Source organism: Pyxicephalus adspersus, chromosome 4 (genome assembly GCF_032062135.1).
Source record: "Pyxicephalus adspersus chromosome 4, UCB_Pads_2.0, whole genome shotgun sequence".
Taxonomy (NCBI): domain Eukaryota; kingdom Metazoa; phylum Chordata; class Amphibia; order Anura; family Pyxicephalidae; genus Pyxicephalus; species Pyxicephalus adspersus.
The window spans coordinates 129,456,629-129,482,615 of NC_092861.1; the positions used below are offsets into that span (position 1 = coordinate 129,456,629).

General features: G+C 36.1%; 1 protein-coding gene across 1 annotated transcript in view; it reads left to right on the forward strand.

Annotated features, from left to right (window-relative positions):
• TASP1 (taspase 1) overlaps positions 1–12,165 on the forward strand; it is a 78,051-nt gene extending 65,886 nt beyond the window's left edge. The window contains exons 11-13 of the mRNA XM_072410277.1: positions 2,936–3,046; positions 3,187–3,260; positions 9,114–12,165. Of these exons, the coding sequence (XP_072266378.1) occupies positions 2,936–3,046; positions 3,187–3,260; positions 9,114–9,206 (278 nt within the window). The 3' untranslated portion in view covers positions 9,207–12,165. The remainder of the gene's footprint in view (positions 1–2,935; positions 3,047–3,186; positions 3,261–9,113) is intronic.
• Positions 12,166–25,987: the final 13,822 nt, after the last annotated feature.

Consider the following 25,987-nt stretch of genomic DNA (forward strand, 5'->3'; position numbering starts at 1 on the left):
GAGGCTCCACCACTCCCCCAGATAAATGTTAACGAATAGTTGTTTATCCTTAGCTTGCTGCAGCACACAAGCGACGGGCCCTGCTGCCCTGTAGCTTTTTATGTGAAAAGGCACTTGAATGGGGACTCAAATGACGTTATAGAACATTCTTTTACTGTTTTAAAACTGCTCAGCCTATAAGGAAAACATTTCATACTGGTTTATACTTTTAGATTTATGGATTGAGACATATTTTCTAATGCAATTGCTTTTGCTGTCACATTTTTGTTGTGTCTTTACCCCATGCGGTTCCTGATAAAGTTCATACTCTTCTTCACTCTCCTCTGACCTCCAGTTACTCTGTTCCCTTTTATTTCTTTTTTATTTTATCTTGGCAAGTAGATCATCTCCTCTAAAGAAGTTGAATAGCGCTGTCACATTTACTTCTCTTTCTGCGAGCCGAGGTTAAATTCACAACATAGCTCCTTTGATCTTGATTCCTGCTATGACGAGCTTTGTAAGGAACAATGCACCAAATATATTTGTCAGTATAATCACCTGCTATACAATTCAGCACATAGAGAATAGTGATGTCTTTGTGCCCGGATTAATACTATCCACATCATGCAACAGTCCCATTCATCATTTCCCCTCTTCTCTTATTTCACATGAACTGTAAGGCCCCAGAATGTTCTATGCATTAGTCCATATTTCTGGGAATTTTATTTACTAAATTGCAGCTAGCCCAATCATTCCTTTGATTTTGGCAGAGGCGCTTTTCTGATTGTTCTCTGCTTTCTTCCTCTACATGATACACAGCTGGCCCAGTTTAGGAAAATAACTTTTAACTGACTCCACCAGTGCCCTGTTGAGAGCAAAATCCTAAAACAAGAAAGCTGACTGTTATAGGAAGCACTTTTAGGGTCTGGCTACACTTGAAGATTTTAATCACACGTGTGTAAGATTTAACCTCTTGATTACAATTCCTTCAGGTAAAAGTTAAAATTGTCAACAGTGGGCTGCAAGAAGATACTATTTTAATAACATTTCTGGCTCCTTCTGTCTTCAGTACATTCAATATTAAAGTGCAAACAAGCATGCAGCAGGTGAAGTTTAGTATGGTACACTGAGAAAAAGAGGGGGGTACTCACAAGGGACAGTCTAATAAAGAAACCAAGGAAAAAGAACAGGTAGACCTGTTTCGTGCCCAGCCTAAATCTATAAATCTTTTAGATTTGGGATAGGAACAGGACAGAAGGCTTTCCAGTGGCACCTAAAAAATACATTCAAAGTGTATACATTTTTGTTTCAACTTTATTTTATTCTAAAAATTATTTGATTAAAATTATGTGCAAGAGGTTAAAAGTATATATATTTAGCAGAGTACACTTTATTTTCATAAGTCTGAATATAGTTTAGCTTAATGTGTTCATGTATCTCCCTCCCAACGCGTTTCGCCCCTATATTGGGCTTCCTCAGGGGATATGGAGGATATTGCAACACGTGCACTCCAAATGCAGACTTGGCTTATCTACTGGTTTAAAAACCCTCCGTTACATCTATTGGCTTTGATATATCTTTAGAATCATATAAACATGGTATTTTGCCAGTTTCTTACTTTTTATAATAAACTCTAAAACATCTTCATTACAATACTCACTCTCCACTTGGGAACCAATATAAGCAAACACCAACATAATAATTCATGGATCATGATTGTTTTTAAAGTGTATATCAGAACATCCAGATTTGCACTGCTTCATTAATTTTTATAAGCCAAGTCTGCACTTGTGTTGCAATATCCTCCATATCCCCTGAGGAAGCCCAATATAGGGGCGGAACGCGTCGGAAGGGAGATACATAAACACATCAAGCTAAACTATATTCAGACTTATGAAAATGAAATGTGTATTCTGCTTTATGTGTAAATATATATACTTTTAACCTCTTGTACATAATTGTATTTAAATAATTTTTGGAATTAAACAAAGTTGAATCAAAAATGTATACACTTTGAAAGTATTCTTTAAGTGCCACTGAATAGCCTTCTGTTCAGTTGCTATCCCCTATCTAGAAGTTTGGTATGGTCTATATATCAGTTCCAGGTTAAAAGTAGTTAAAAATTCTTTCAAATCATTTGATCTGTATGCCAGCAAGGCAGCTAAACAATTGATAGGACTGAAAAATGTTGCACAATAAACACATTATTGTCACTGCTCCCCATGGCCTTGAACATCAGCTGACAAGGAGATTTTAGTGGCAGCCGATGGCCCTTTATACCGTACTAACACGTTGCACTGAATGGGTAAGATGGCAGTCTTTATAAAAATTATTGAAGATGGTAAGCGAGAGAAACTGATGCTGCTATGAAGTGCAAGCACCCTGAGGTCCCTTTACTTACTTACAACAGCCCCCCAAACCTTCCTATCATTAATGAATTTCAAAATTCAATGAATTGAAGTTTTTCTGACAGCCAAAGCTCCCATAATTGCAGTTTTTGATGGAGCTTGTTACTAAGCCCTGTTATGTTATCCTAAGGGGGGTTATGTACTTTCTAATGACCTGCCATATATGAATGGAATCCTTAGTGGGAGTAATGGGAGGATAAAAATGTACAGAACTTGGGACCCATCCGTGCAGCTAGTTCACTGAATTCCCCAGTGAACAGCTAGCTGGCATAGGAACTTTTCCCTTTTTTATTATGACAATCTGTGTGTATCAAATATGTCACAAGTACTGGTTTGAAATTCTCTCCCCATTTAATTTAAAAATCACAGACAAATCTAAGCTATAGAGTTAAATGTGTAGCTCTACATCAGGAATTTCCTGAATTTTGTTTTTGAAAAAGGTTATGACTTTTTTGTGTGAAGTTTGTGGTAAAATGTTCCTGCTTTGATATATTGAATTTTATTGTTGGCGGTTTTATATCTCACAGAGCTGAATGGATTTCTTTCAGGCTCCCCTTTCCTGGCTAATGAAGACAGCATCCTAGGTGGTGTAATTGTCCTTCGGTCATGCAGGTGTTCTTCAAAGTTAGATTCCACAGGGAATAAACAGGCTCTACTGGGTAAAATAAATTGCTTTCATGTACTTTTTTTTTATTATATTTAATTCTGTTGTCTGAATATATATGATTTATATATCAGTTATATTTTCCTAAACTGTTGCTTGATTTTAGATTTTCTAATTCTTGATTGTATTTTGTAGTAGAGTTCCTGTGGAGTCATACAACAGAAAGTATGTGTGTCGGTTATATGTCTGCTCAGGATGGCAAAGCCAAGGTTTGTATAATCTCATGTGTATTTATAAGATTCCGCTTAAGCTGAAAAATCCTTTTTTCCTAAACTTTTTCTTCCTGTCTCCCTGTTGTGGTGATTTCCACTTACAACACTTTGTGCACTGTTGTCACTGTCAGTAGGACAATCTAAAGTAATAATCCGCACAGACTGAAAACAGTATAGTATGAAAAAAGGCAATTGTTTTATTTTTTAAGGTTTTCATTGCCATCTTTTTCCTTATTGGGGTTTTTTACCCTCACTTACGGTCAGGAAACATAGGCACATTTATAGTGGAGTGTTAAAAGGTTTTAACTTTTAAAAATGTTTTTATTGGTATGTGTGCTTTCCTGTGCCAGTGGCAAACAAGCAAAGGAACTTGAAATCGCAGAAATAAAAGGCTGGCAGAGATGCCAACTTCTCACCACTGTATCCTGAAAAAGGCTTTCATGTTTTGAGAGGAGCTGGTGACAATGGAGACCAGGTGCTCCCTGGGTCAAACAGCTCTTTTGTGCACTTCCATATTAGTGTGACTAAAGTCCGCTGCTATGTCTAGAAACTCAACTGAAGGATTTCTGAATATAGGGTTGGGGGAGTTAAAGAACACAAATTTTTTTACTTTTTTTTTTTCTTCTACTAGATTGCATGTATAGTTCACTCTTTAAATTTGTATGTTGCCTGCATGAATATCCTAATTTTTATATTTATCAATGAGACAATTCATTTTATGAAAGAGACTATACAAAAATGCTTTACAAAAGGAAGGCATTTTTTCGGAGTCGGCTTGATCAATATATATATCAAACCCTAAAAGAAAAGGAAAAAACCACATTTAAGGCATGAGTGTTCTTGTGTAGTCATTCCTGATATCTGACTTTAGTTCATGCACTTTCAGAAACCCCTTAGCTGGTCTTGGCCAAATGAAATGCCTGCTTCACATTCAAAACATTTCATATCTTTAAAATTGTAAAAAAAAAAAAAAAGGATTAGGAACAGATGCTGTAGGCGATGAATTTCACACTTTACAATGTTGCAGATAGCTGGCTTTTATATCTAATCTAAGTAGATTTACTGTTTTTTTTTTTTTTGTTCAACATAAACTAGCGCTCAAGTACATTTGATTCCAGTGGTTATATTTTGCGGCTCTGATGTTATTCCACAAAGAATGTCTATGTTTTCATTTTTTTTATTTTGTTTGATATTAAGTAATGCAATTTTATATACCGTGCCTGATATTAAAGTATATCTAAAGCCAAAAATTTACTTTTCTAGTTTTGTATACAATAGTGGAATAGTTAAGGTCAGTTGGTTGTTTTTTGCCTGTATGTAACCTATAGGGTCATATTTCCTTCAAACCCTGTTTTGAGTAAAGAAAATGGTTCTTAGTACAAGTGGCTGGAACATATGTCCCATTGGAAAATACTCTTGTCTCAGGCAAGAATTTGACACACATACAGCTGTTGCCCAATGTCGTTTATGGATCTGCCTGTCCACTGTACAAGTCAGTGGAGACTGACAAAACTGATAAAACAGGCAGGGGTATGCAAGCTTTGTAGGCCCTTAGCTACAGCTTTCTCTTCAGCAAGGAAAATAGTAAGCAGCATGGTTCAGACATCACAAATCTCAATCTGTTTATTAATGAGATTAACAGAGGCATCACTGCCTTGGGTGATCTTAAACTGCAAATACATATCATTTAGGTTATTTCAGGGTACTTCTTAGCCACAATTTAAGATTTGAACTCTATTTGTTTAGTTGTTAATCTGGGTTCTCCTGTAGTACTGTTTAGTCTGTCTCAGTTTTGAATCACATCTTCCTGTGTCCTTCCTTCTCATTGGACAGTGAATTTATATATAATCACTTTGTTGATTTTTTGCCTTGTGAGCTGAGCTGACATCAGGATGCCAAGACAAGGACCACGGAGATTGAAAATGATGTGTGGGTTTTCCAGCTAGTGGCTAAGAGTGGTCTTTTAGGCCACAAAGGGAACACTTCCCTGTTGGGTAGAAAAAAAGTTTTTTTTTTCCATCTTTAAATAAATAGAAAACTTATCAATAAAATAATACTGTATTTGTTCTTCGGTTTTAAAATTTCCCCTGAGGTCCCATCGTTTCCCTACATGGCTTTTATAATTTAATGTTACATTACAGCTAGACATAATTAGACAAATATGCCAGGCAGAGTGGTTCAGCAAAGCAATTTCATTTCTGCCTATATATATTTAGGTTTGGCAGTAAACCAAAGCTGCTATCATAAAACTTTAATCTCACATATTAGGGTTTTTTGTAAATGCTGAATTAGAACCTTAATTATTATTTTATCCATTTTCATAAAACATAATGGAGAAGGAGGTAAACCACATCCTATTATACCCAGTAATCCCATCTACAGAGCACTCAAAGAGCATGCTTGTAGCAATGAAGCCTTGTTCCCTGTCATAGTCTAGTCATGTCTCTGACTTGTGTGGTTTCTTTGGAAATCCTTAGGAACCACATTTTTCATATGTGGGCTACAGTCGAATAAAACCATAACAGAGCTGAGCACGAGCAAAAAGGGTTTGCAGAATAACACTCGGATTTGTGTTGTTCTTTTGCTATCTTTTGATGGTTGGCTTTTAGTGTCGGGTGGCATTACGCACATGCAATTCAGGCTAAATAAATATCATGAAGATGTGGAGTAGGCACAGCTTTACATCCCAGGACCGCTCACTGTGTAACCACAACATTTGATAACACCTAAAAACAAACCTGTGGTGTTGTAGGCTAAAGGTTCTTAACAATTTCTATGAAGTCTAGTTATGCACATCTTTAAGACTGGATTCACACCTCTGCATTGTCATTCCTTTTTTTGGTTAGGTGCATTGTCACAGATTATTATGTGCTACAATTTCTAATCCCTGTAAAGCATGTTGGCATATCAGAAAAAGGAAATTAACTAACAGCACATGTATTAACATGCTTTACATAAAGGTATGAATTCCTAATTATAAGGTTTTTATTTTTTAAGTTTTTAATAGAGGAAAGGAATTAAAAATGATGCTTTGTTTAGATTTTGTTCACAACCTAGTTTCGAGAATAACCCTTCTTGTTTTGCAGAACATAAGGCCAAAAAAAAAACGAAAACAAATGGCAATTAAATCATTGTAAAAGGTTGCAAATGTTTTTGCTCTTGTCCCGATTAGAAATCTTTTCCATCATTTCATGTTCTAAGAGGAAAGCTTGCATTGGGAATGTAATTAAAAATCTGACAAAGTCTCTAATATTAGTGCAAGGGGTCTATTTATAAAACACTGAATCTGCATTTTAAATTCCCAAGTGGAGATTCTTCTAGTTCTGTGTGTTGCAATGACATTATTAGATTCTCCATAGGGAAATGTATGCTTTTTAAGAAGACTCATAAGAATGTGTTGAATATTTTATTACAATTTACAATCTTTTACAATCAATTACAGCCAGAAAACTTTGGGATAACTTGTTTTCAGTCATACATAATACCCACCTGACTAAAGTAGCATATAAGCAAAATCTAGGCTGAAAAAAGAAAGGTAGCTTTGCAACCACAGATTGTCAGACATTTAATAAAGGTATCTATAATTTGAGATTACTTTAATGATTTATAAACAATAAAAAATTGTGCAAAGTAAGGATCATCCTTAAATTGATTAGGTATTGTGAATATGCCATTGAGCTGTTGGAATAAAGAATGTATTTTAGATATAAGAGATTCCAGATTTCCCACCAGCCAAAAATATTTGATTTACACATAATTTGTTTGATACAAATACTAGGAACATGAATAACATAAAATTACAGAGCTAGGTTTACAAGGAGGTGTAATTTCATGAGGTGTAATTTGTAATGATTTAAATATCATTTCTGGGCATTATACACTGTTAGATGTATAAGACTACCTCTCTATACTTCTTTAAAAATACATGTTCATGGGGATGTGTCTTTTGTAATTTATGTTAACTGACCTAATCAATATTCATTTATATTCCTATGGACCCATGGTTTGGCGAGATGCTTCATAAAAACAACCATTTTTGTAAATTGCAGGTCATCATTTACCCTAATGCTTTACAAAAAGCTATGTATGCAGTAAAAATGTAACCATTTAACGGAGTCTGTCAAAATATTCCTAAAACTTAACCTGAAAAGGTATTTTCACATTTAAATATTAATTTACTAAATTTGTTCATAAGAACTGCAAACCCAAATAATATTGCTGGAGATGGGACCAGTCACAGGTAATTTTATACATATTTGGTGGTGATGTTCCAGAATTAGATTTTTTAGAACTCTTTTTTGGACTTAATAATTCTGTTTTTTTAGATGATTGTGACTCTTGGAAATATAAATTCTTCCCAACAACTCTGACTGACTCTGACAAATCTCCCCCTTGGCCCCAAAACAATCATTTGACACACCTATCACCAACCACCTTAGTGCCTCCCACTCCAATTACAGCTTATAGAAACCCACCTATGCGTTTTTCTGTGGCTGACAGCCTTACAACTCTCTCTCACTACCAAAAACCTGCATTACGCCTGAGCTATCATTAAGCCAGCAACTCTCAGGTTATCACCTTTAGTCTGCCAATGCATTGAGATCAGCAATCTCAGTACCTGATCTGTATCTGAGAGGACATTAGTGGTCCATTAAAAATTTGATGCCTTTGTAAAGAATTCCTGTAAAAAAAAAAAATAATAATTTCAAGCGGATCTAAACCTAAAAACACAACATTGGGAGCAAGCAACTCTTTATTGCGGTAGCGATGTAATATGTACACTGAGCTGTACAGTCCTTGAACAACTGCTTGCCAGGAATAAATGATTTCCCATGCACATTCATGAAGTTAAATCATTCCGGCCTGGTCAATGTAGATGCCCATAGTCTCAAACACAGTAAAAGACTGGGTAAATATGTCAGCACTGATGATGGAAAGGAGGGGTGGGTTTAGTTCTGGTTTAAAGTAGAACTATGGCCTGGAGATAGCATGCAGAGAAATGTAGACCTAACTATTGTAGGTAGTCCTGGGGTTGCAGTCATAGGGAGCCTTCTGGAAGCCATGCTTGGTTATGCATGGAATACTTTTATAAAATATATATTTTATAAATAAAGTAAAATATGAAGGCATATTCACACCCAGGTCATCGTCTGTGGTGTGTTTGCAAATCTGGCTTTACTGATGCAGTCCAATCATTTGAATGAGCTGCCAATGTACTAAGAATTGGACAAGCATCAGCACCTCCACCTTATCCAATGCTGTAGTATGCTGGAGTTGTATTATAAATAAATGTCACCAGAGCATGCTAACATTTGTATAATGCATTGTTGTTCTTTGCGGTAATGTTTTAACACAATGCTTTACAATAGAAGTGAATAGATTCTTTCACAAACTGGATTTTCTGAAAGCAGCTTTATATATAACAGTTTATTGTCTGGATTCCTATGACTCACAGACTTTCTCCTTTTTGTGAGGTGACATTGAACATCCTTGGTTTAATTCTTTGCTTCTTTGTAACTTTTATTCCATTTTTCCTGTTAGGTTTCCAGAGTTTAAATATTCAGATTCATTGGTTGAAAACTGACTACCATGGATGGCAAATATAGTTAGCCTTGTTCCTTGTAGGAAGGTAATGCATTTTCCTATGCTAGGCATTTGATTAGTGCACACAAAATATTCAATTCAATTTGTAGATTTTTTTTCCAAACTATTGTGGAACACCAAGTGAAATCTGATTGCAAAGAGCAAATGTGTTTATTTCTGATAAAGTCATTATTTATAATAGACCCAAAGATATAATTAGACAATGTGATTGCTTGAGATTAAATATTGTGTGATTTCTTCTTTCAGACGCACATTTCTCGGCTTCCTCCAGGTGCAGTCGCTGGCCAGTCTGTAGCTATTGAAGGTGGAGTGTGCAGACTGGAAAGCTCTCTCAACTGAACTACATTCTTCCTGGCTGAAGACTCCACTCAAAACATTTTAGGTGGGGGTGGTGAGTGCAGATAGTTCACACTCATGGACCTGTTCCAATAATGCACCATTTTGGATACCTTGTGCTGTGCACATTCTCTTCCTCTCCTGATATCAGTGCATTTGTATAAAGAAGAAGATTTTCAGAATGCCTTTTTGGGGAAATATTTTGGGGACTTCATGGAATCTGGAGTAGAAGTGCTTAATGTAGGATTATAAAAAAAGCTCCACCCCCATCTTAAAATCATGGTTGGAGTTTTCATTTAAGCAATTTCTTTCACACTGATAATTCATTTAAAAATTCTAAGTTCCACGATTCTCCAACCTCCACTTGCCATCCTGTCATTGCACCACATGTACTGTATAATCAGAACAGCATGCAGCTGTGTACCCTGAAGTCTTCTATTGTGCCACTGTGCTGGCTTCTCCCTAATATGCCTGCTTACATTAGACTGCATTAAACTGTCAGTAGTTATTGGACTTAGTGTGAATTATATTCTTCTTCCCCTAAAGATTTGTTCTTTTGTTTCCAAAGTATAATGTCTGCTTACATATTTGATAGTATACCTATTAATTTTTTTTCATCAGTGATAGAATTTTTTGTATTATCTCCCTGAAATCCAATGACTGTCATGTGGATGTAAAGAATGTGCGTACAGTGAAGAGGGAATGTTCAATCAATTGTAATGTTTCTTATATATTTCCTGAATAGTAAATATAGAGAAGGCCTTCACCAAAGATTTTGTCCTGGGAGGGGGATTATGGACTAGCCTGTGTCAGTGTGTAAATAGTTGCCCTGCTGTTCTTATCCTAATGCTCTGACAATCCCCAGGTTTAGGCCTGGGTCTAAGGCAGCATAGTTCCTGGGATTACTATATTGCTCCCTGTTTTATTATTTTATCTCCTATGGTAAACTTAATAATAGGGGGTTGTATTTGTTCTCCTAAAAGCTTCACTTTAAAGAAAATACTAGGGCACAGTGGGGATTGACATGTTAGGTATGTCATCACATACATTGCCAGGTCGATTTATCCAATGGCAAACAGCCTATTCACCACAGAAATGCCATTAATATTACACAAATAATGGCTATTTAATTGTGACCCATTTATGAAAAAAACAGCAGGATTGGTACTTTTAGAATATTGTAAACACCACATTTCCCACTTTTTCCAGAGGCTTTTTATTGAGAGGAAATAAGCAGCTGTACTGTATATGTCTATTGCCATTAAGCACCTGCTGGTGATGAGTTGTCTATTCAAGTAAATGAATTCTCTGATTGTCAAATTAGGCTAATTGTAGTACCGCAGCAGTCACTGACCTTCATCATAAACAGTCTGACTGCCCTTTTTTAAATGTGGCATTATGAAGATAATTAGAATTATGGTAAATTGAAAAATGGTAACTCTGATTTACAATGGGTTTATACCGAGAGATATGTAAACTGCTGACCTGATTCTAAAAATTGCAGAACAGTATCTGCATGCTTGTTTCAGGCTTGTGAAGATTTTAAAGCCAAAAGATCAGCTTTACATTTATGCAATTAGCATACTTTAGAATGAGTTCAGCAATAGCAGCTTTCCTAATCTCTCAGTAAAGGTCAACTTTAAAAGGAAACCTGTACTAATTTAGTCGACTACAGCTGCTTACCTCTCCTGAAAATGCTATTTTCAAGCCTAGGCCGCCATGCTGATCCATTGGCTTTATACTGCAAGTCACTGGTCTAAGACAAGTATGAATATCCTGGAGTTTAGACTTAACCTTGACTTTCTAGTCTTCATGCTTGTTCCAGCTCACAAAATACTGAAACCAGTACCGTGAACCTACTAATATACTTAGAACGTCAGAAGTAGCAGTGACCACGTTTCCCTGAGTAAGCATTTTCTAAATCAAAAAGGCAAATTCTATGCAGTGGAAACCTTATTTTGAAGTTGCATTTTCAAACCTGCAAAAAATAAAAAAAAGTGTCCACAGACGTGTTCATCAAATCCTCCACTCAAGCAGTCTTTTTGAGTGGCATTCTTCTTTTATTTCTCTTTACAAACCATCATCTAATTTATAAAAAGCAGTAGCTATGCTTTTGCATTTTTACAATCTTTCTCTATGTTTTGCTGCAATTTAAACTGATTCCAGACGTAACTTTTTTCTTTATTTGTGGGTGCAAGGTGACCCCACCAGGTCTGCACTAATGTCTTTGACCCAGGCAGGTACATTGGTTCTTCAGTCTGTTTGACAGCCATTTTTCATCAGAAGTAATATATCCTAGTTCCCCTCTCTAAACTTAATTCTTCATGTATTCCTTCCTTTGGTGGCAGACTGTATGGAAGGCCAGAGATTTGGCCCATCATGATGCCAAGCCCCCTAGTAGGCTCTTGCTAGGTATATATGAAGAATACACCACTGATGAGTGAACCAGAACGCCAGTGCATGAATTGACTTTGAAGGATCACTCAGCAAAGGTCCTGCGTAAAGACTTGGTTGCACCCAGTGAGAAAAGTTTTGGCTTGGGTTCTTTAAAGTAGCAACCTAAATGTATTTTATTTACAATAAAATATAATTGTGGTATGCAGATGTTTGATTCATATATAAGAGATGTGAATTGTACACATTGTATTTTCATATATTTTCAATTCAAAAACTTAGTTAATCACTTATGAAGTATGTTTAAATCTACAGTATATTTTAGATGGGCTTCCAGGAAAACCAGTGAACTTATATAGGATGTTTGCTAGTACATCTGATAAATATTTCAATTTATCTATGAGTATTTTCCATAAAGAAGGAAACACAAAGTACTGTAGTATGTGTGTACAAAGTGAATTAAAGGTTACGTACTGTAAACGAAATATAACCGCTTTTTTCTTTGTTTAAATATTTTTTTTCTAAGATTGCAAGTAAAATTACAAATAAAGTTAACTATTAATAAACATTTCCTTTGTGTGTTCAGTCTTTTGTTCCATTACATATCTCTTTGATGTTTAAAACAAAAATCAAGCACAAAGGACAGATCTTTTGAACTAATTTTTTCTTGTGACAATGTAGTAGCATGGTCTTTAAAAATATTGTATTGTGAGGGGTTAGCATTGAATGCACTCCTTTCAAAGAGGTATTCTAGACTCCAATTCAAATCAAAGAACCAGAAAACAAAATGGGCACTGTTCATGTTCCCCCGCAAGGAATCAGTTTAATCCCAGTCTATTTCAAAATAACCTACATTTCAGCGTCTTGATTCTCTAACGCCCTATTTAGAGGTATTGGTCCAGCAGACCTAACCCATGGAAGACCTTCTTCCAGCTTACAGGCATCGCACTGCCTTTTTACTTACAGCCCTCACACAGCATTTCTGGCTGTACCACCTAGCCTCAAACACTCACTCCCTTTTATTATCATTAGCCAGGTGCTTCCTAACCACCTTCAATTTCTGGCCTGGAAGGGATGGAGTGTCCACCTCAACTATTCCTTCCCAGACACTCCAGGCCTGCAAGCCAAATAAAAAGATGAGATTCTTAAGGACCACCATTTTGCAATACTAATTGCAAAATTCTTGTAATTTTGTTTCTGCAGAATTTGTTTTTATGTAACGGTAATTTATTACTAATACTTTTTACTAGTAAAGGACTGACAACCAATATCACACTGATAACATAAATAGCATTAGAGTATTGAGGACCAAATGGGGTTTCCTGGTGAGGGGGCTTTTGTTGCTGAGGCACCTGAAAAGTGGAAGTATAATATATACCTAACCTATAACCTGCTACCTCAAACCTAAGTTATTACAAACCTAAAATACTAGACTCTAATATTACCATCAGCTATTCCCTAAACTGCCAAGCCAACTCCTTAATGACAATGTCAAACAAATTTTCCTCCAGACATAGACAAGTGAAGCGATCATTGGATACAGTCCATCCCTGGTGCTTGTATGCAAACTCAACACTGACACCCAACCTGCTTACTTTATTTATACACTTCATTCATGTTTATGTTTATCACAAAATGTTGTTACATTTTTTTAATCATTTAGATCTCTTCATCACGTAACTGCTGTCAGATCCTTTAGTTCTGCACAGTCTCCGGCCTGTCTTTGACAATAGAGTTCTCTGTCTGCTCCAAACTTCAAAGGAAATTCACACATTCTTCAAGCTGTGTAAAGCACTGGTCATAAGAGGAGGCCTTTGAAGTGCTTAACAGGTGCGATATCACTGCATTTACTGCAAACCAGAACCCCAGTAGAGCTTCAATTCTTTATGATAGTATTCAGAAAAATGACATGACAGTAGCTAGCTGTTCAAGCACATTTACTTAATTAGTTATTTGTCCCAATTTTTTTTACCTTTTCCTTTACTCTCTGTCTTTTAGGTTTGGTTTCTATATATGCCCCATGAGCAGTTTAATGATGTTTAACCATTAAACTGATTTAATGTTTCCTTTGCTCTTAACTAATTATAGTTTTCTTGCTAGTTTTTTGCTGGTAAAATAATGTGGTCATAAAGTGCACCTAGTTTAATTATTTTTCTTTTTGTTTTGTATCATACTCCAAAAACATAATTGGAGTTGGATCATATTTACAGCACCGCTGAGTATTAATCTTCCTCAGCACAGGGCATTTTTTTTGGTATACAGTTTATAGATTGCAGGTCCCCAATCAGAATGGTTTCTGATTACATATTCATTAGATCTGCATGCAGAATGGAGAATTAGATGTCAAAATAGCTTTCTTCTTGCAGATACTATTGCCTTCTGAAGGTGATAGTACTAATTTGCCCAATATTGTAATTAATTTATTAAAGCTCATACTAATGCTGTTATATCTGACAACATCAGTAACCTCTGGTCACAAAATGGTTAAGTGACACTGTTTTTGACTTTTTACAGGTGCTCTAGATATTTTTAAGGTCTTACTTAACAAGTACCTTTAACTACACCCTAGTTATATCTGTTCTGGAATCCAATAGAGATGTATTTCAGGGACAAATCCTTTTACTTAAATACTCCTAAAATCTAAATTTAAAACGCTCATCATTGCCCTCTAGGAAAAAAATAGCCTAAATAACCTGAATGTATCAAGCAATGGACACCTTGTACATCATGTAATATCAGTCCCTATATGGCGAGAGTTCCTGACCTAAACCGAGCATTCGTCTTGTTCTCGTCTGTTTCTTCTGCACATTTCACTGTCAATGACTCATAAAGAGTGACATTCACAAATAAACTGTGGTTACTTTTATCTGATATGCTCTGGCACTGGCTGAACTCTACTCACTGCCAGCAAACACACTGAAGTGAGGTTTGGCACCATATTATGTGTGTGGTCCAATTAACAAAAAATTCAAGGAAGATCTATCCATAATTAATCATGAGTGCATCATTGCCAAGTGTTCTCAATTTCCAAACATAGTTTCATGTTATAAAGGGTTTATTCGTAGTTGTATAGGGATCAATTGTTTAAGAAAATATTTATTTTTCTTTGAATATATTTTCTTTTACTATTTTGCATTCTAACATTCCAATTTAAGCCAGTTTAAAGTGATCATTAGGAATTTTAATGAACCATTTGTTTTTTGTCATGTATATTAGTCATTTTATGATGGCTGGGCAGTAATGCTTCCAACTAAGAAATTGAATCATGACTTAAAGAAACCCTGACATTTTGCCCTACTACCGTGTATTTAAAAATTCTAATGAAAGTAGAAAATGTTTTACCATTTTGAAATTCTTGTTTTGTAAACCTAAAGTTTATATATAGGATTTGTTGTAGAATTATGTAGAGAATGCTACATCCCCTACATTTTTTTTTTTCTTTTGACATCCCTGTCTTGCTTGGGATATGTAATGAAATCCTCATCTTGGGCAATGATCCCTGAAATATTTAAATATATGAAATATTAGGGTCTAATATTATCCAAATTGCATGATTTACCCTCACCTCTTTGCTCTGGCAAAAACTCTAAACTTTTGGTTTTACCCCCAAGTTCTATCTGTTGCAATAGTAACCAGGAGAGGTAAATTTTACCTGCTGGACAGTAATAGCAACAACAAGGTGCGAGCTATATTACCCATTCTCTTCCGGGGTTCTGTGGAATCCCAATGTTCCTCCAAAAGTTGTTAGGGGTTCTTTGAGCTGTGGTTGACTGATCTCCTATAAGATGGTGCCTGCATAATCTCAAGGCCAACAGCACTTTACAGAACCAGCTGCAATAAACCAAGGACTTTTTTTAGCTGCCTGTAAAGGTGGCATTCTGACTAATTAGCTATTAGAAAATCGTTATTGGCTTAGGTACAAATTATTCCCCTTTTCCACTCTCTCTGATGAAGAAAGAACTGATCGTAAACGTATTCTACAAAAATTCCCAAGACATTACCCTTTGGATGTACCAGGTATAGAAATGAGAAAGGAGGATCCCCCTCCATACCTCTACACTAATACCATGTAATGTGTCTTGAAAACAGTTATATAAATGTGTTTTAGTGTGATAGTTAAGAGTGTTGATATAGCTTTTTATAGCTTGATATAGTTTTTGTGTCTTTGTGAAGGGAAGCCTTCATCCACTCCATTTAAATGTGTTGAAGTTTAGTTAAAAAGGCGCATTGAGGGAGGAGTGTTCTCGATCTAAAAATAAAACATCGTAGTGCCAGTCTGTGTGCTCCTCTAGACAAGCGTGTTCCACATTTTTCCGCCTGTCCCAATATAGCCTATTCTGGCGTAAATGGTAAAAAATGTAATACTGTAAATGTCTGGCAGCGTCCAGTGTCACTTGACGTCAGAAGTTTTTAATTACCGGGCAGTCCCATAAATTGTGATAAAAAGTTGCGGATAGAGCTCCACATTTAGGGCAGCATTTTGGATCTGATATGCTTATGTATTGTAAGCTTTCTGGAAGGAGCAGAAAAACATTTCTCGATATTGTACTGCAGGTTATGTTTTCCATGATACCCAATATAGCTTGAGGAGCTGGGCTATTTTTATTGTAGGTAATGTCTTGCCAACTTGCTATTCCTCAATTGCTTTCTGTATAGATAAACTCTTCCCTCAAAAAATAATAACATTTTGAAATGTCCTTGGTAGGAATGGGAGAAGACCATACAGATTTTTACTTTATTGTTCTTTGTTATATCTGGGGATGGGCAGTTATTCACACAGTATTAAATATGTTTCCCCTCTCTATATGCTGCACTCCAGTGTATAGAGTAAGCAGGGAATTTATTTATAAAACCATTCATCGAATGCCTATTCACAATGCAAGACAAGTAAGAGTTATATTCATGTTAATTTACACTCTTGAACATCTAGGTTTAAAATGACCTTTGTTCATGTAAGAGTTAAGGAGGTCTTTTTAAACCTTTAACATGGGGTAACCCCTAAAATTACGTTCAGGTCATAGGGAACCCCTGATAATAATGCCAATATCCACAGCTCATAGTACATTGGCATGGTGGTAAGTGGGAAGAATGTCACCCTTACAGATAACTAGAAAGATCATTTGTGTTACCAGCAACTGCCCTGAGAGGTACAAATTGCTGATTGTTCAAGAACATTCTATTTACCTCTTGAGGAACCTTGGAGTTCCACAAAGAAACAATGGGATAGGGGGTAATAAAGCAAACAAGATAGACTGTTACTTGTAAAACTCTGGAAATCTGCGCACACTACATAGCTTTGAGTGCCTCATATTGAGAACCACTAGCATTAGACTCCCAGTGCTCAGAACAAATGTATTGAATAAGTCTTAGTGGCGACCTCTCCAAAGGCCTACCTAAATAAATGTACTTGGAAATCGACACCATTCATTTCCTTTAAAATATACATTGTATTACATTTTTTCTTGTAGTATAATTTCGCCTTTAACATAAAACTAAACTTAAAATTAAATGATACATTTCTGTTTATTCTGTATGTACATAGAGCTAATCCCCCTCTTATTCTAGTGATTTCCTCTTTGTAGATGGAAACCCTACACTGGAAATTGTAAACAGTAACCTATAATCCCCACATCTTGTAAAATAAACATAGACACGTAAATGAGCCTGCTCGCTAATGCCATTCTATCTACAATTGTCATTCGAGGCTATGACTAGACTATACAAAAGTCAGCACAGAAAACTTTCCGTTCAGACATATTTCTAATTTAATGACTCATTGCCTACCGCTTTGTACTACAAGCACTAGAGTCATCTGGGGAAGTTAGCATCAACGCTGGGTAACAGTAACAGTTTTGAAGGTGTATTATCCTTTATGAATACATTTGTCCAATTCCCACTGATGATCACAATGACATTACCTACAGGATTCAGGTTTTATTTTATCATATGGCCCCTGCTTTCATATTGATAAGGCAAGGCTTATCATCACATGTTCAGACACTGAAGCGTTTCCTAAAATAATGAAAAGCTGCTTATCTGTATAGTGTATTGGTTTAACTTGTTAATGGTCTTTGAACTCTTCTAGATCAATCATTTTTCACTAGGCTTCGCTTTTGTAGATAAAAAATACATTTATCAGTTGCATGACATTATTTGGAGCAGATCTAGATGGGGTCAGTTTACGAGAATCTTGAGGCTGTAGATAACAATACAACAAAGTAATTTCTTCTGAGCTTGTAGTTATGTTTTATTAGCTAACATGTCATCATGTAGAAGTATTACACGTGCTTGAAAACAATGTGCTATTAGCCATCATTCGGCCTTACTATTAATATTGGGTAAAATGGGCACATTTTTCATTTTAGAAAGACAATGTGCATGATTCTGATGTTCAGTGCGTATGATGAGCTCCTAGTTAGCTGTATATATTATGATTAGGTGCTATTTGTGAATTACATACCAACACTTTTTGAAAGGAAAGTACTTAAAAAACAATTGTAACAGGATTGCTAACCAATGCATGTCCAAAAACCTAAGCACTATGCCACTATGCTGTTTAGGCAAAAATCAGTGTACGTACAGGTATGTATCATGGAAGTCTATCATTTAAATACATAGACAATTGGTTGCTCAATGCAGTATGCACATTTCCTTTAGTAAAGTTCTGTACAGATGTCATATGAACGTTAAATGACTGATGTAGGAAACTATCCTTCATTGGTGTACACCCATCGTTGCTCTGTTCTATGGAGAGGAAAGAGGTTAAATAAGCAGTACCCCGCTGTGCTTTCCCAACTGATCTTTCGTCAATCCATCGGGACAGATTGATAAATAACGGCAGGGTTGCGCTACATTGATGTCAGATTTCTGCTAGAGACAAGCATGACCATTTCTCTTGGGTGACAATCATCTGATGTATGTGTGTAATTTTAAGTCAAGCCCAGTCTCTCTATTGACTTTTTCCCTAACATATTTGACCATAACGAAAGTACTTTTGAACCACATTTTCAGACCAAATGTTCAAAATAACTGAGCTAGATTCGTTTGAATTGGCATTTCAGGGTTATCTAAGGCAGACATTGGGCAAGGTCCTCTCCTTCTCTTGTGTTTCCTACTGTCTGTATCTGTCCCTATTTTATGTACAGCACTGTGTAATATGTTGGTGCTATATAAATACTAATTTATTAGTTTAATAATTTAATAGTAATATTGTTTTATGAAATCAACTTCCTGTACAAAACCAACTGCGGTGGTGTTTGCTGCCTTGCTGAATAAACGTGTGGGACTAACCTTCTTGGACTTTTCCTGAGTGTCCCTGTCTCTGTTCCTTGGTGCTTATATCTAGGCAGCACCTTAAATAGACACTCTCATATTGTTAAATAAAAGGATCTTGTGAAACAACTTTAACTGGAAAATTCCAACCAGGTGCAGACTAATCCGCTACTGCAAAAGCTGCCTAACTGTCCAACGATTGCAGCAGCTGACTAAAACCCTCCTGGCCTGCCTAGAGGGAAAACAGCAGGTGTACCTGTCTGTACAGCAGTAGGTACAGGCTCTGTCGGGACAGGCAGATAGTGGCACAGGGGTCGATGCCTTCACCTTAACAGTTGGTGCAGAATGCTTTATGAAAATTGTCCAGAACAGAGGTCACAAAAAAGGACCCCGCTGGGGGAAGGGCGCACTGGCCAGAGCTGCGGACCATGTCTCCTGTATGGATCGCAGGCTCAGGGCGGTGGGCAGGATGCGTCTCTGGACACAACCCACCCACTGTCCCATCGCAGTCTCAGATCTGCGATGGAAGAGTGGGTGGGTTCTGGCATTATGATGTCACTATGGGGGAACTTTGTTCCCCTTTGAGTGACACACAGCTCTCTGCGCATGTGCGGTCCGGAGTCAATAAGTTTAGTGGTCTGTAGGTCTGAAAAAGTTGGGGACCACTGGTCCAGAAGGATGATGTTGCAATCTAGCTTGCCATCTTTCAGAAACTCAAGGACTATTTGAAGTTACCTTAGGAGCCATGGCAGCCTGTTAGCAAACAGCTTAATTAGTTGCTTGGATGAGCAGAGGTTTTGTTTAGTTTATATTATAGACCAGTGTTTCTTAACCTTTTTACCGTAGGGGAACCTCTTGAAATAACTTTAAGGCCCTCAATAAACCCCTACTATAATTACTATTTTCACAACTGACAGTGCATTAGTGTCGGGATCAGTAGAAAAAATAATTCTCACACTGCTGACCTTTGAGGAAAATGTCACCCTTACAGAATGCATACAAACCAATTTCTCATAAATAGATCAATGCTACCAAAACCAGTTGAGGGGGGATGAAACTCATAGAATTCTTTTAAAATTGGTCTGCATTAGTAAAAATACTCTTTAGTTTTTTTTTTTAATGACTGATTAAACTTTTCTTGGCTACAGCTGTAAAATGTAAATAATGCCAACGCTGACCAAGCAAGAATTGAATGCAAAAATGCACTTTGGCTGTAAACTCTATAAGTGAAGGAAGGATTAAATCAAACATTGGCTGTACCATACACTGAAGAAATTTAATGACAGCATATCACATTCAAGCCAGTGAAGAAAATGCCAAAGATGGCTCATTGCAAAGTAAACTTGAGCTGTAGTAGTGAAAAATTACCATTGCGGTGTACGCTTTAGGCACTAAGAGCAATACACAGCAGGGGCTGCTGGGAGGAAAGCCAGGATGCACTTGCCTTGTCTGTTGTCAGAGTAACCAGAAATACATAGCAAGTCAGTACAATGGTCATCCCTGCGAGTACACGCTGCTCCAGTCTATTAAACGTATTCATTGGTATTCATGGTTGCGGATTAAAGCCTGGATTGTCCTAAAACAAGGGACATGTTTAAGGAAAAGTTCACTTTAATAAAAAAAATGTATGACTTTTGTGTAGTCATTCTGTAATGTTATTAAAAACAACAACTTATCCATACTCAGCCATTATGAGGTTGAAAAATGCAAAAGGCACAAATAATACAACTTCTTCAAAAAGTGGAGTGTCTCCTTTGGTTTGGTCCTGAATAAAAATGGGCAGTAATCACTGATTGAGAAGACAATGAAAAGGTGCCATTGCTGTCAACGAGGTGCCACATGAGATGTCTCATGGAAGAATAGTGATTAAAGCAGTGCTTCTCAATCAGGGTTCCGTGAAATCCCAGGGTTCCTCCAGAGGTTGCAAGAGGTTCTTCAAGCAATAAGCAGTTTGTGACTCTCAGGTCAGTTTACGTAACACCAATGATCTTTTTGGCTATCTGTAATGGTGACACTTTTCTCAATAACCAGTAATGTAAGTTCTTCCCACTTATGACCACATCAATATACTGTGAGCTGTGCATATAGGAATTATAGCAAGGGGTCCATGAAGACCTGAAAGTTTTTTCAAGGCTTCCCCCAAGTTTAAAGAAACACTGGGGTAAAGGATGGGTTAGTGTTTAAACCATATGTTTTATATTGCAATTGCAATTACAGTAGGTGACAGGGTAGTAAGTTACGATCAGTCAACCATCTGGCCAATCAAGGTATCTGTCCAGTGTCATGAACCCCAAAGCTTTCTCATTAAAACAAGAGGACCTGTGCCTTCCAAATGTCCAACAGGCATTGCTCCCTGTACGTGAGACTACATCTTATAGGTTTGCTTTAGGTTGCCCTTTTGTTACAAATTTGTGGTAATATAGTTCATCGAGATAGTACTTTTGGTAAAAACTAAATGGACCTAAGTAATAGGAATTTTTATTTTTAGCCATGATTGAGTAGCTAGGTTTGTTGGATATGCCTTTCGATATACTCTTTTGGTTTAAATAAGGTATCTCTTAGATGCTCAATAGTTTTCTAAATAATATTTGGAACTCATATGGGTTTATACAATATGTGATCATAGTCTTGCTGCATGGCATTCCATGCCAATGGAAAGGATCCCTAATGGAATCTCAAACTTTCAGACAGTGCAGGTTAATAACCTTCTTTCTTCATGACTAGATCATGGCATCAGTTGGCTAGCAGAGCCAATTTGGCTGGGAATTGAAGTTCTGCGTTGCCCCCTTCCTTTTCTACTCTCCTGTATTTTGCATCCAATACTTCTACTTTCTGTTTATTAAGATTGAAACATCTCAGTTCCCTATTTTAGTTAATTTCTGCTTACCTAAAGCTTTCACAGAAGCACATATAAAGTGTAGTAAACCCTAACATTGAACCATTTTTTATTATATGTGTGTTTGATGAATGTCAAATAATTGCAGCAAGGGTCATCAGGTGAATAAAAGTCTGAAAAATTAATTCTGCAATTCTTCAGCCCTCTAATCTTCTGGATTATTCCCAAAATTTACCACAAAACCATAAAACTGTACAAATGACTATATTATTTTATTAAGATTAAAAAATAAATGAAATCATTGGTCAACCACCAGTTGATGTTTCTTTATGTGATTAGCATGTGTGATTGTGACAGTCAAACATTGAAAAGGTTAATAAAAGGAAAAGCTGGGGTCTGCATGGCTGAAATGTGCCATTAATTCATTCACAACAGAAGGTAGCGATGGCTTTGGGTCTTTGATCATGCAGTTTAAAATAGATAAGGCCTCTTTTTCTTGTCCATGGGAACCATCCCAGGTGCACCTTTTGATCACTTACAATGTTAAATCCAGACCAGACCGTGGAGTACCCAATGATCAAAAGCAGCACTGAAGCAAATGTATGGACAGCCTCAAAAGCATTTACAAAGTATGAATAATAAACTAGCAATAACTGCTCCTTTCAGAGTGCTGCATGGGATCAAAGGCCCCCAGGACTGCGGCCTTCTTCACAATTATCAGCAGCAGTAGAATAGATTAAGGGTCTCTCAGTGACACAGTACACTTAATGGAAAGTTATATATTAATATAATTAGACTTTTACAAAATTATCTTTTAATCTTCTGTATGCATAGCTAAAACTTTTTATATATTAAATAGAAATAAAACCTGTTGGTTAATTTTTTTTGCAGGCTGTGAGCATTAAGGAGATTTCCCTGTTCTAGGGACACAAGAAGGTATATTACTCACCAGAACAGGAAAATTAGTTTTTTTATTTTTTTTAACTACCTCAAATTTAGGAAAATTAGTATACCACTAGCCAAGAGGATTTAATTAAAGCGACACACATATTTAGAAAATGAATGCTAGGATAGAAATTAGATCTTAGAATCCTTCAATCAGTTTATACAAAATATGTTTTAATGTTTATATACTGAGTCATTACTGGGTCTAGACATTTAACATTATGTCCTCCATCTCTTAGTCCCTGATATCAGCATGTGTCAAATGACAAATTTTTGGCCAGGGTTCCTTCTTTTTGACTAGGCTTTAGAGGTTGCAATTAGGCTCCTTGAGCAATTTATGCCTCTCGGGAAATCTTCCTAAAAAAGGATATTATTTTGCACGTTTCTACTTTCTAAATGGCTTTATGTAATCTGATCTTTTATATTAAAACATAAAATTTCCAATGGGAAAGATTTTTTTTTTGTACGTTTCATTCTATGGAGTGATGAAGTGCTTGTATTTTCCCAATAAGGTCCTGGAGTAAAATTTATCAATATTATACATTATTTATATAGCGCCAACATTTTATGCAGCGCTTTACAAAGTCCATTTTAATATCACTAACTGTTCCTCAAAGTAGCTCACAATCTAATGCTGACAATATGTGCCTGTATTTAATGACCTAAAACTAAGGTATAATATATGCACTTTCTTTGTGTTTCTTGACTTTAAATAGTTTCTAAAAACTGCAGGTATTCCTTTCATGTGCAAGTACTTATAAACACATGTGTGAATGGTTTATTATTGCTACTTGTAAGAATTTATATGTTTTTTTTCAAATGGGGATGCAGCAAATTTACCATATAACAATATTTTTTCCAGGATGTCCTCATGCTGTGCTAGACCTATCTATATAGGGTGTCTAAGCAGCTGATACAGCCAAAGAGCAGCAAAATGTATTGCTCTATATTTGATCTGTATTTGGGATTTGTATTGCCAGAAGTACAGCAGACTGTTTGCCAGGAATAAACTAAGTCTCTTTCTTCATATGCACAAGGACAAGAACAGTGAGGAAGCAGGGCAGGGGGGTTGGAGCAGAACACTAATGGGCACCTAAGAAATATATATATATGATGGCGGGAATTGTCTCATCGCGGTATGGGCAGCTGAAGCAAATATTGTCTGTTTACTGTAAAAAAAGTTTATTTATTTGAAAGGTAGCTTTATTGGCCAATGGATAGGGCTAAACTTAAATTTTACAGGACCAGAGGTGTTGTGCAGCTGTTTCCACGTATCTCCTGGCATTTGGCACTTTGCCAGTCGCTCGACTGTCCCAAATACTTTGCAGTTGCTAATGAACTAGCGGTTCAACATTTTACTGCAAGTGCAACTGCCTCCATTTGTGAGGACACAGTAACATTGTGCCATAATTTATTCCCTTGTTTTGCTTTATTTTTACATGGGTAATGTATCTATTGTATGATATATTCAGAATATTTGTACATCCACCTGCTTGTAGAAATCATGAATTGATATATCTTATATAGCTGGTAAAATTACCTTTACTGTGCAATATATGTATCTAAAATATCTAATACAGATTTTTTTCAAGAAATAGAAAATGTATTCTATCTTTACAATTTCTACAATTTACTACTGTCATCCTTATGATCAGTAATTGGAGTCTTTGTTTATTTTTGAGTCTATGACTTGGGTGGTTAAGCCATATTAAGACCATGCCTAGAATTATAACTACAGTTGATATGACATTTGGTTGATGTATGTTTTGGAAACTGTACTTAAAGTGCAATGTGATCAATTTTGTTTTTTTTTTTTCAAATGTTTTTTTCATGGTTATCTGTGTTGCCATCATGACTCTGGAAAAAAAACATCATTAGTAAAAATATAAAATGATTATGTTATAGTATGTAGTTAAGTTGGTCAGGAACTGGTCCAGAATAGTTACAAGGAGCTTCCATACCCTTACAACTAAAGGAAAACACTTATGTGTAGTCTTTGCTTGCTTGGATTTGGTTAAATGATATGAATATACATGCTTTTGTTTTTTTACATATAAACCTCTATATATGAGGGTTGGTTAATTGCAGCAAATGCACATCAGATGATGGTGTAAGAGTTTGAGTTTGTTTATACACTCTTTGGTCAATTTGGTTTTTATACTTTGTAAAATACAGATACTTTCAAGTATATACAAATCAATGTGTAATCTCAGTGCCCAGTAATATATTATATATAATATGTGCCCATATATCAAGAGAAAAAAACTCATTCAGGAATAGTTTTGCACTTACAATCTCAATAATGACCAAGTTGTTCCAGAATCCAAATAAAACTATTGTCTGCTGTTATTCAGCAAACCAATTCAGCATCACCTGTTCCCCCACCTCGTTCTGCCTGCAACCTTTTGACATCTGAGGGGAGTTCGAAAAATAATTGGTAAAAAATGTTTGAGACACTGTGATTATGCTGTTAGATTCATTTATTGATGTATATGTTTACAATTTAAATGTTTTTCTAATTGTAGAACCATGTCCTCCTGAAGAAGTGGGCGAGTTCCACGAAACGCGTGGAGGTTTTTGGTGGTTATGTCATTAGATGCACATTGTTAGATTAAAAAGCATATGTGTTACACATGTGAATTGTTTTTAAGGATTTGTATTAAAGTTATACATTTTATTATGTGAATTGGTAATTTTTGGAAACTGATGTATGTTTTGTCTTGAAAGTCCCCCTTATACTCCTTTGGTTTCAGTAAATTAACTATATTGGGATGTGGCAAGTAGATTGGGAATTTTGTCTTTGTTAAGATGTTCCAACCCTCTCTTTTTCTTTTGTATGACAATCAAACTTGAACCTATGATTGCAATATTGTTTGAGCCACAGACCTGGAAAATATGCTGATCAGGTCATACCAAAGCCAAAAGTTTCATGATTGCAAGTCAATAAATTGATATATTAAAACAAGAGGGTCAGAGTGACATCCTCACACTTATTATTTTTAGACAAAGGGATCAGTTTAGAGAAGAATTGGCATTAGCAAGCAGAACTTTTTATTTATTTCCATCTCACGCTCTTCTATTAGGAATTTATTATTAAAAACACTGGCATGATAGAAATATGAATACATATTTGCCATCTTTGTTAAAAAGCAGCCAGCTCCCTGTTTTTTGAAGTTCATCTTTCTTAATAGAAACTAGAAATCAGTAAACACCCAGTGTATATTCTTGTTTTAAGTCGCTTAGTAGCAAAGCAAGGATAGACATAAAAGCCAGACAAACAGAATTTTGTAAAAGAAGTCATCAGATCTGAGACCTATATCCCAGTATTCACATGCTC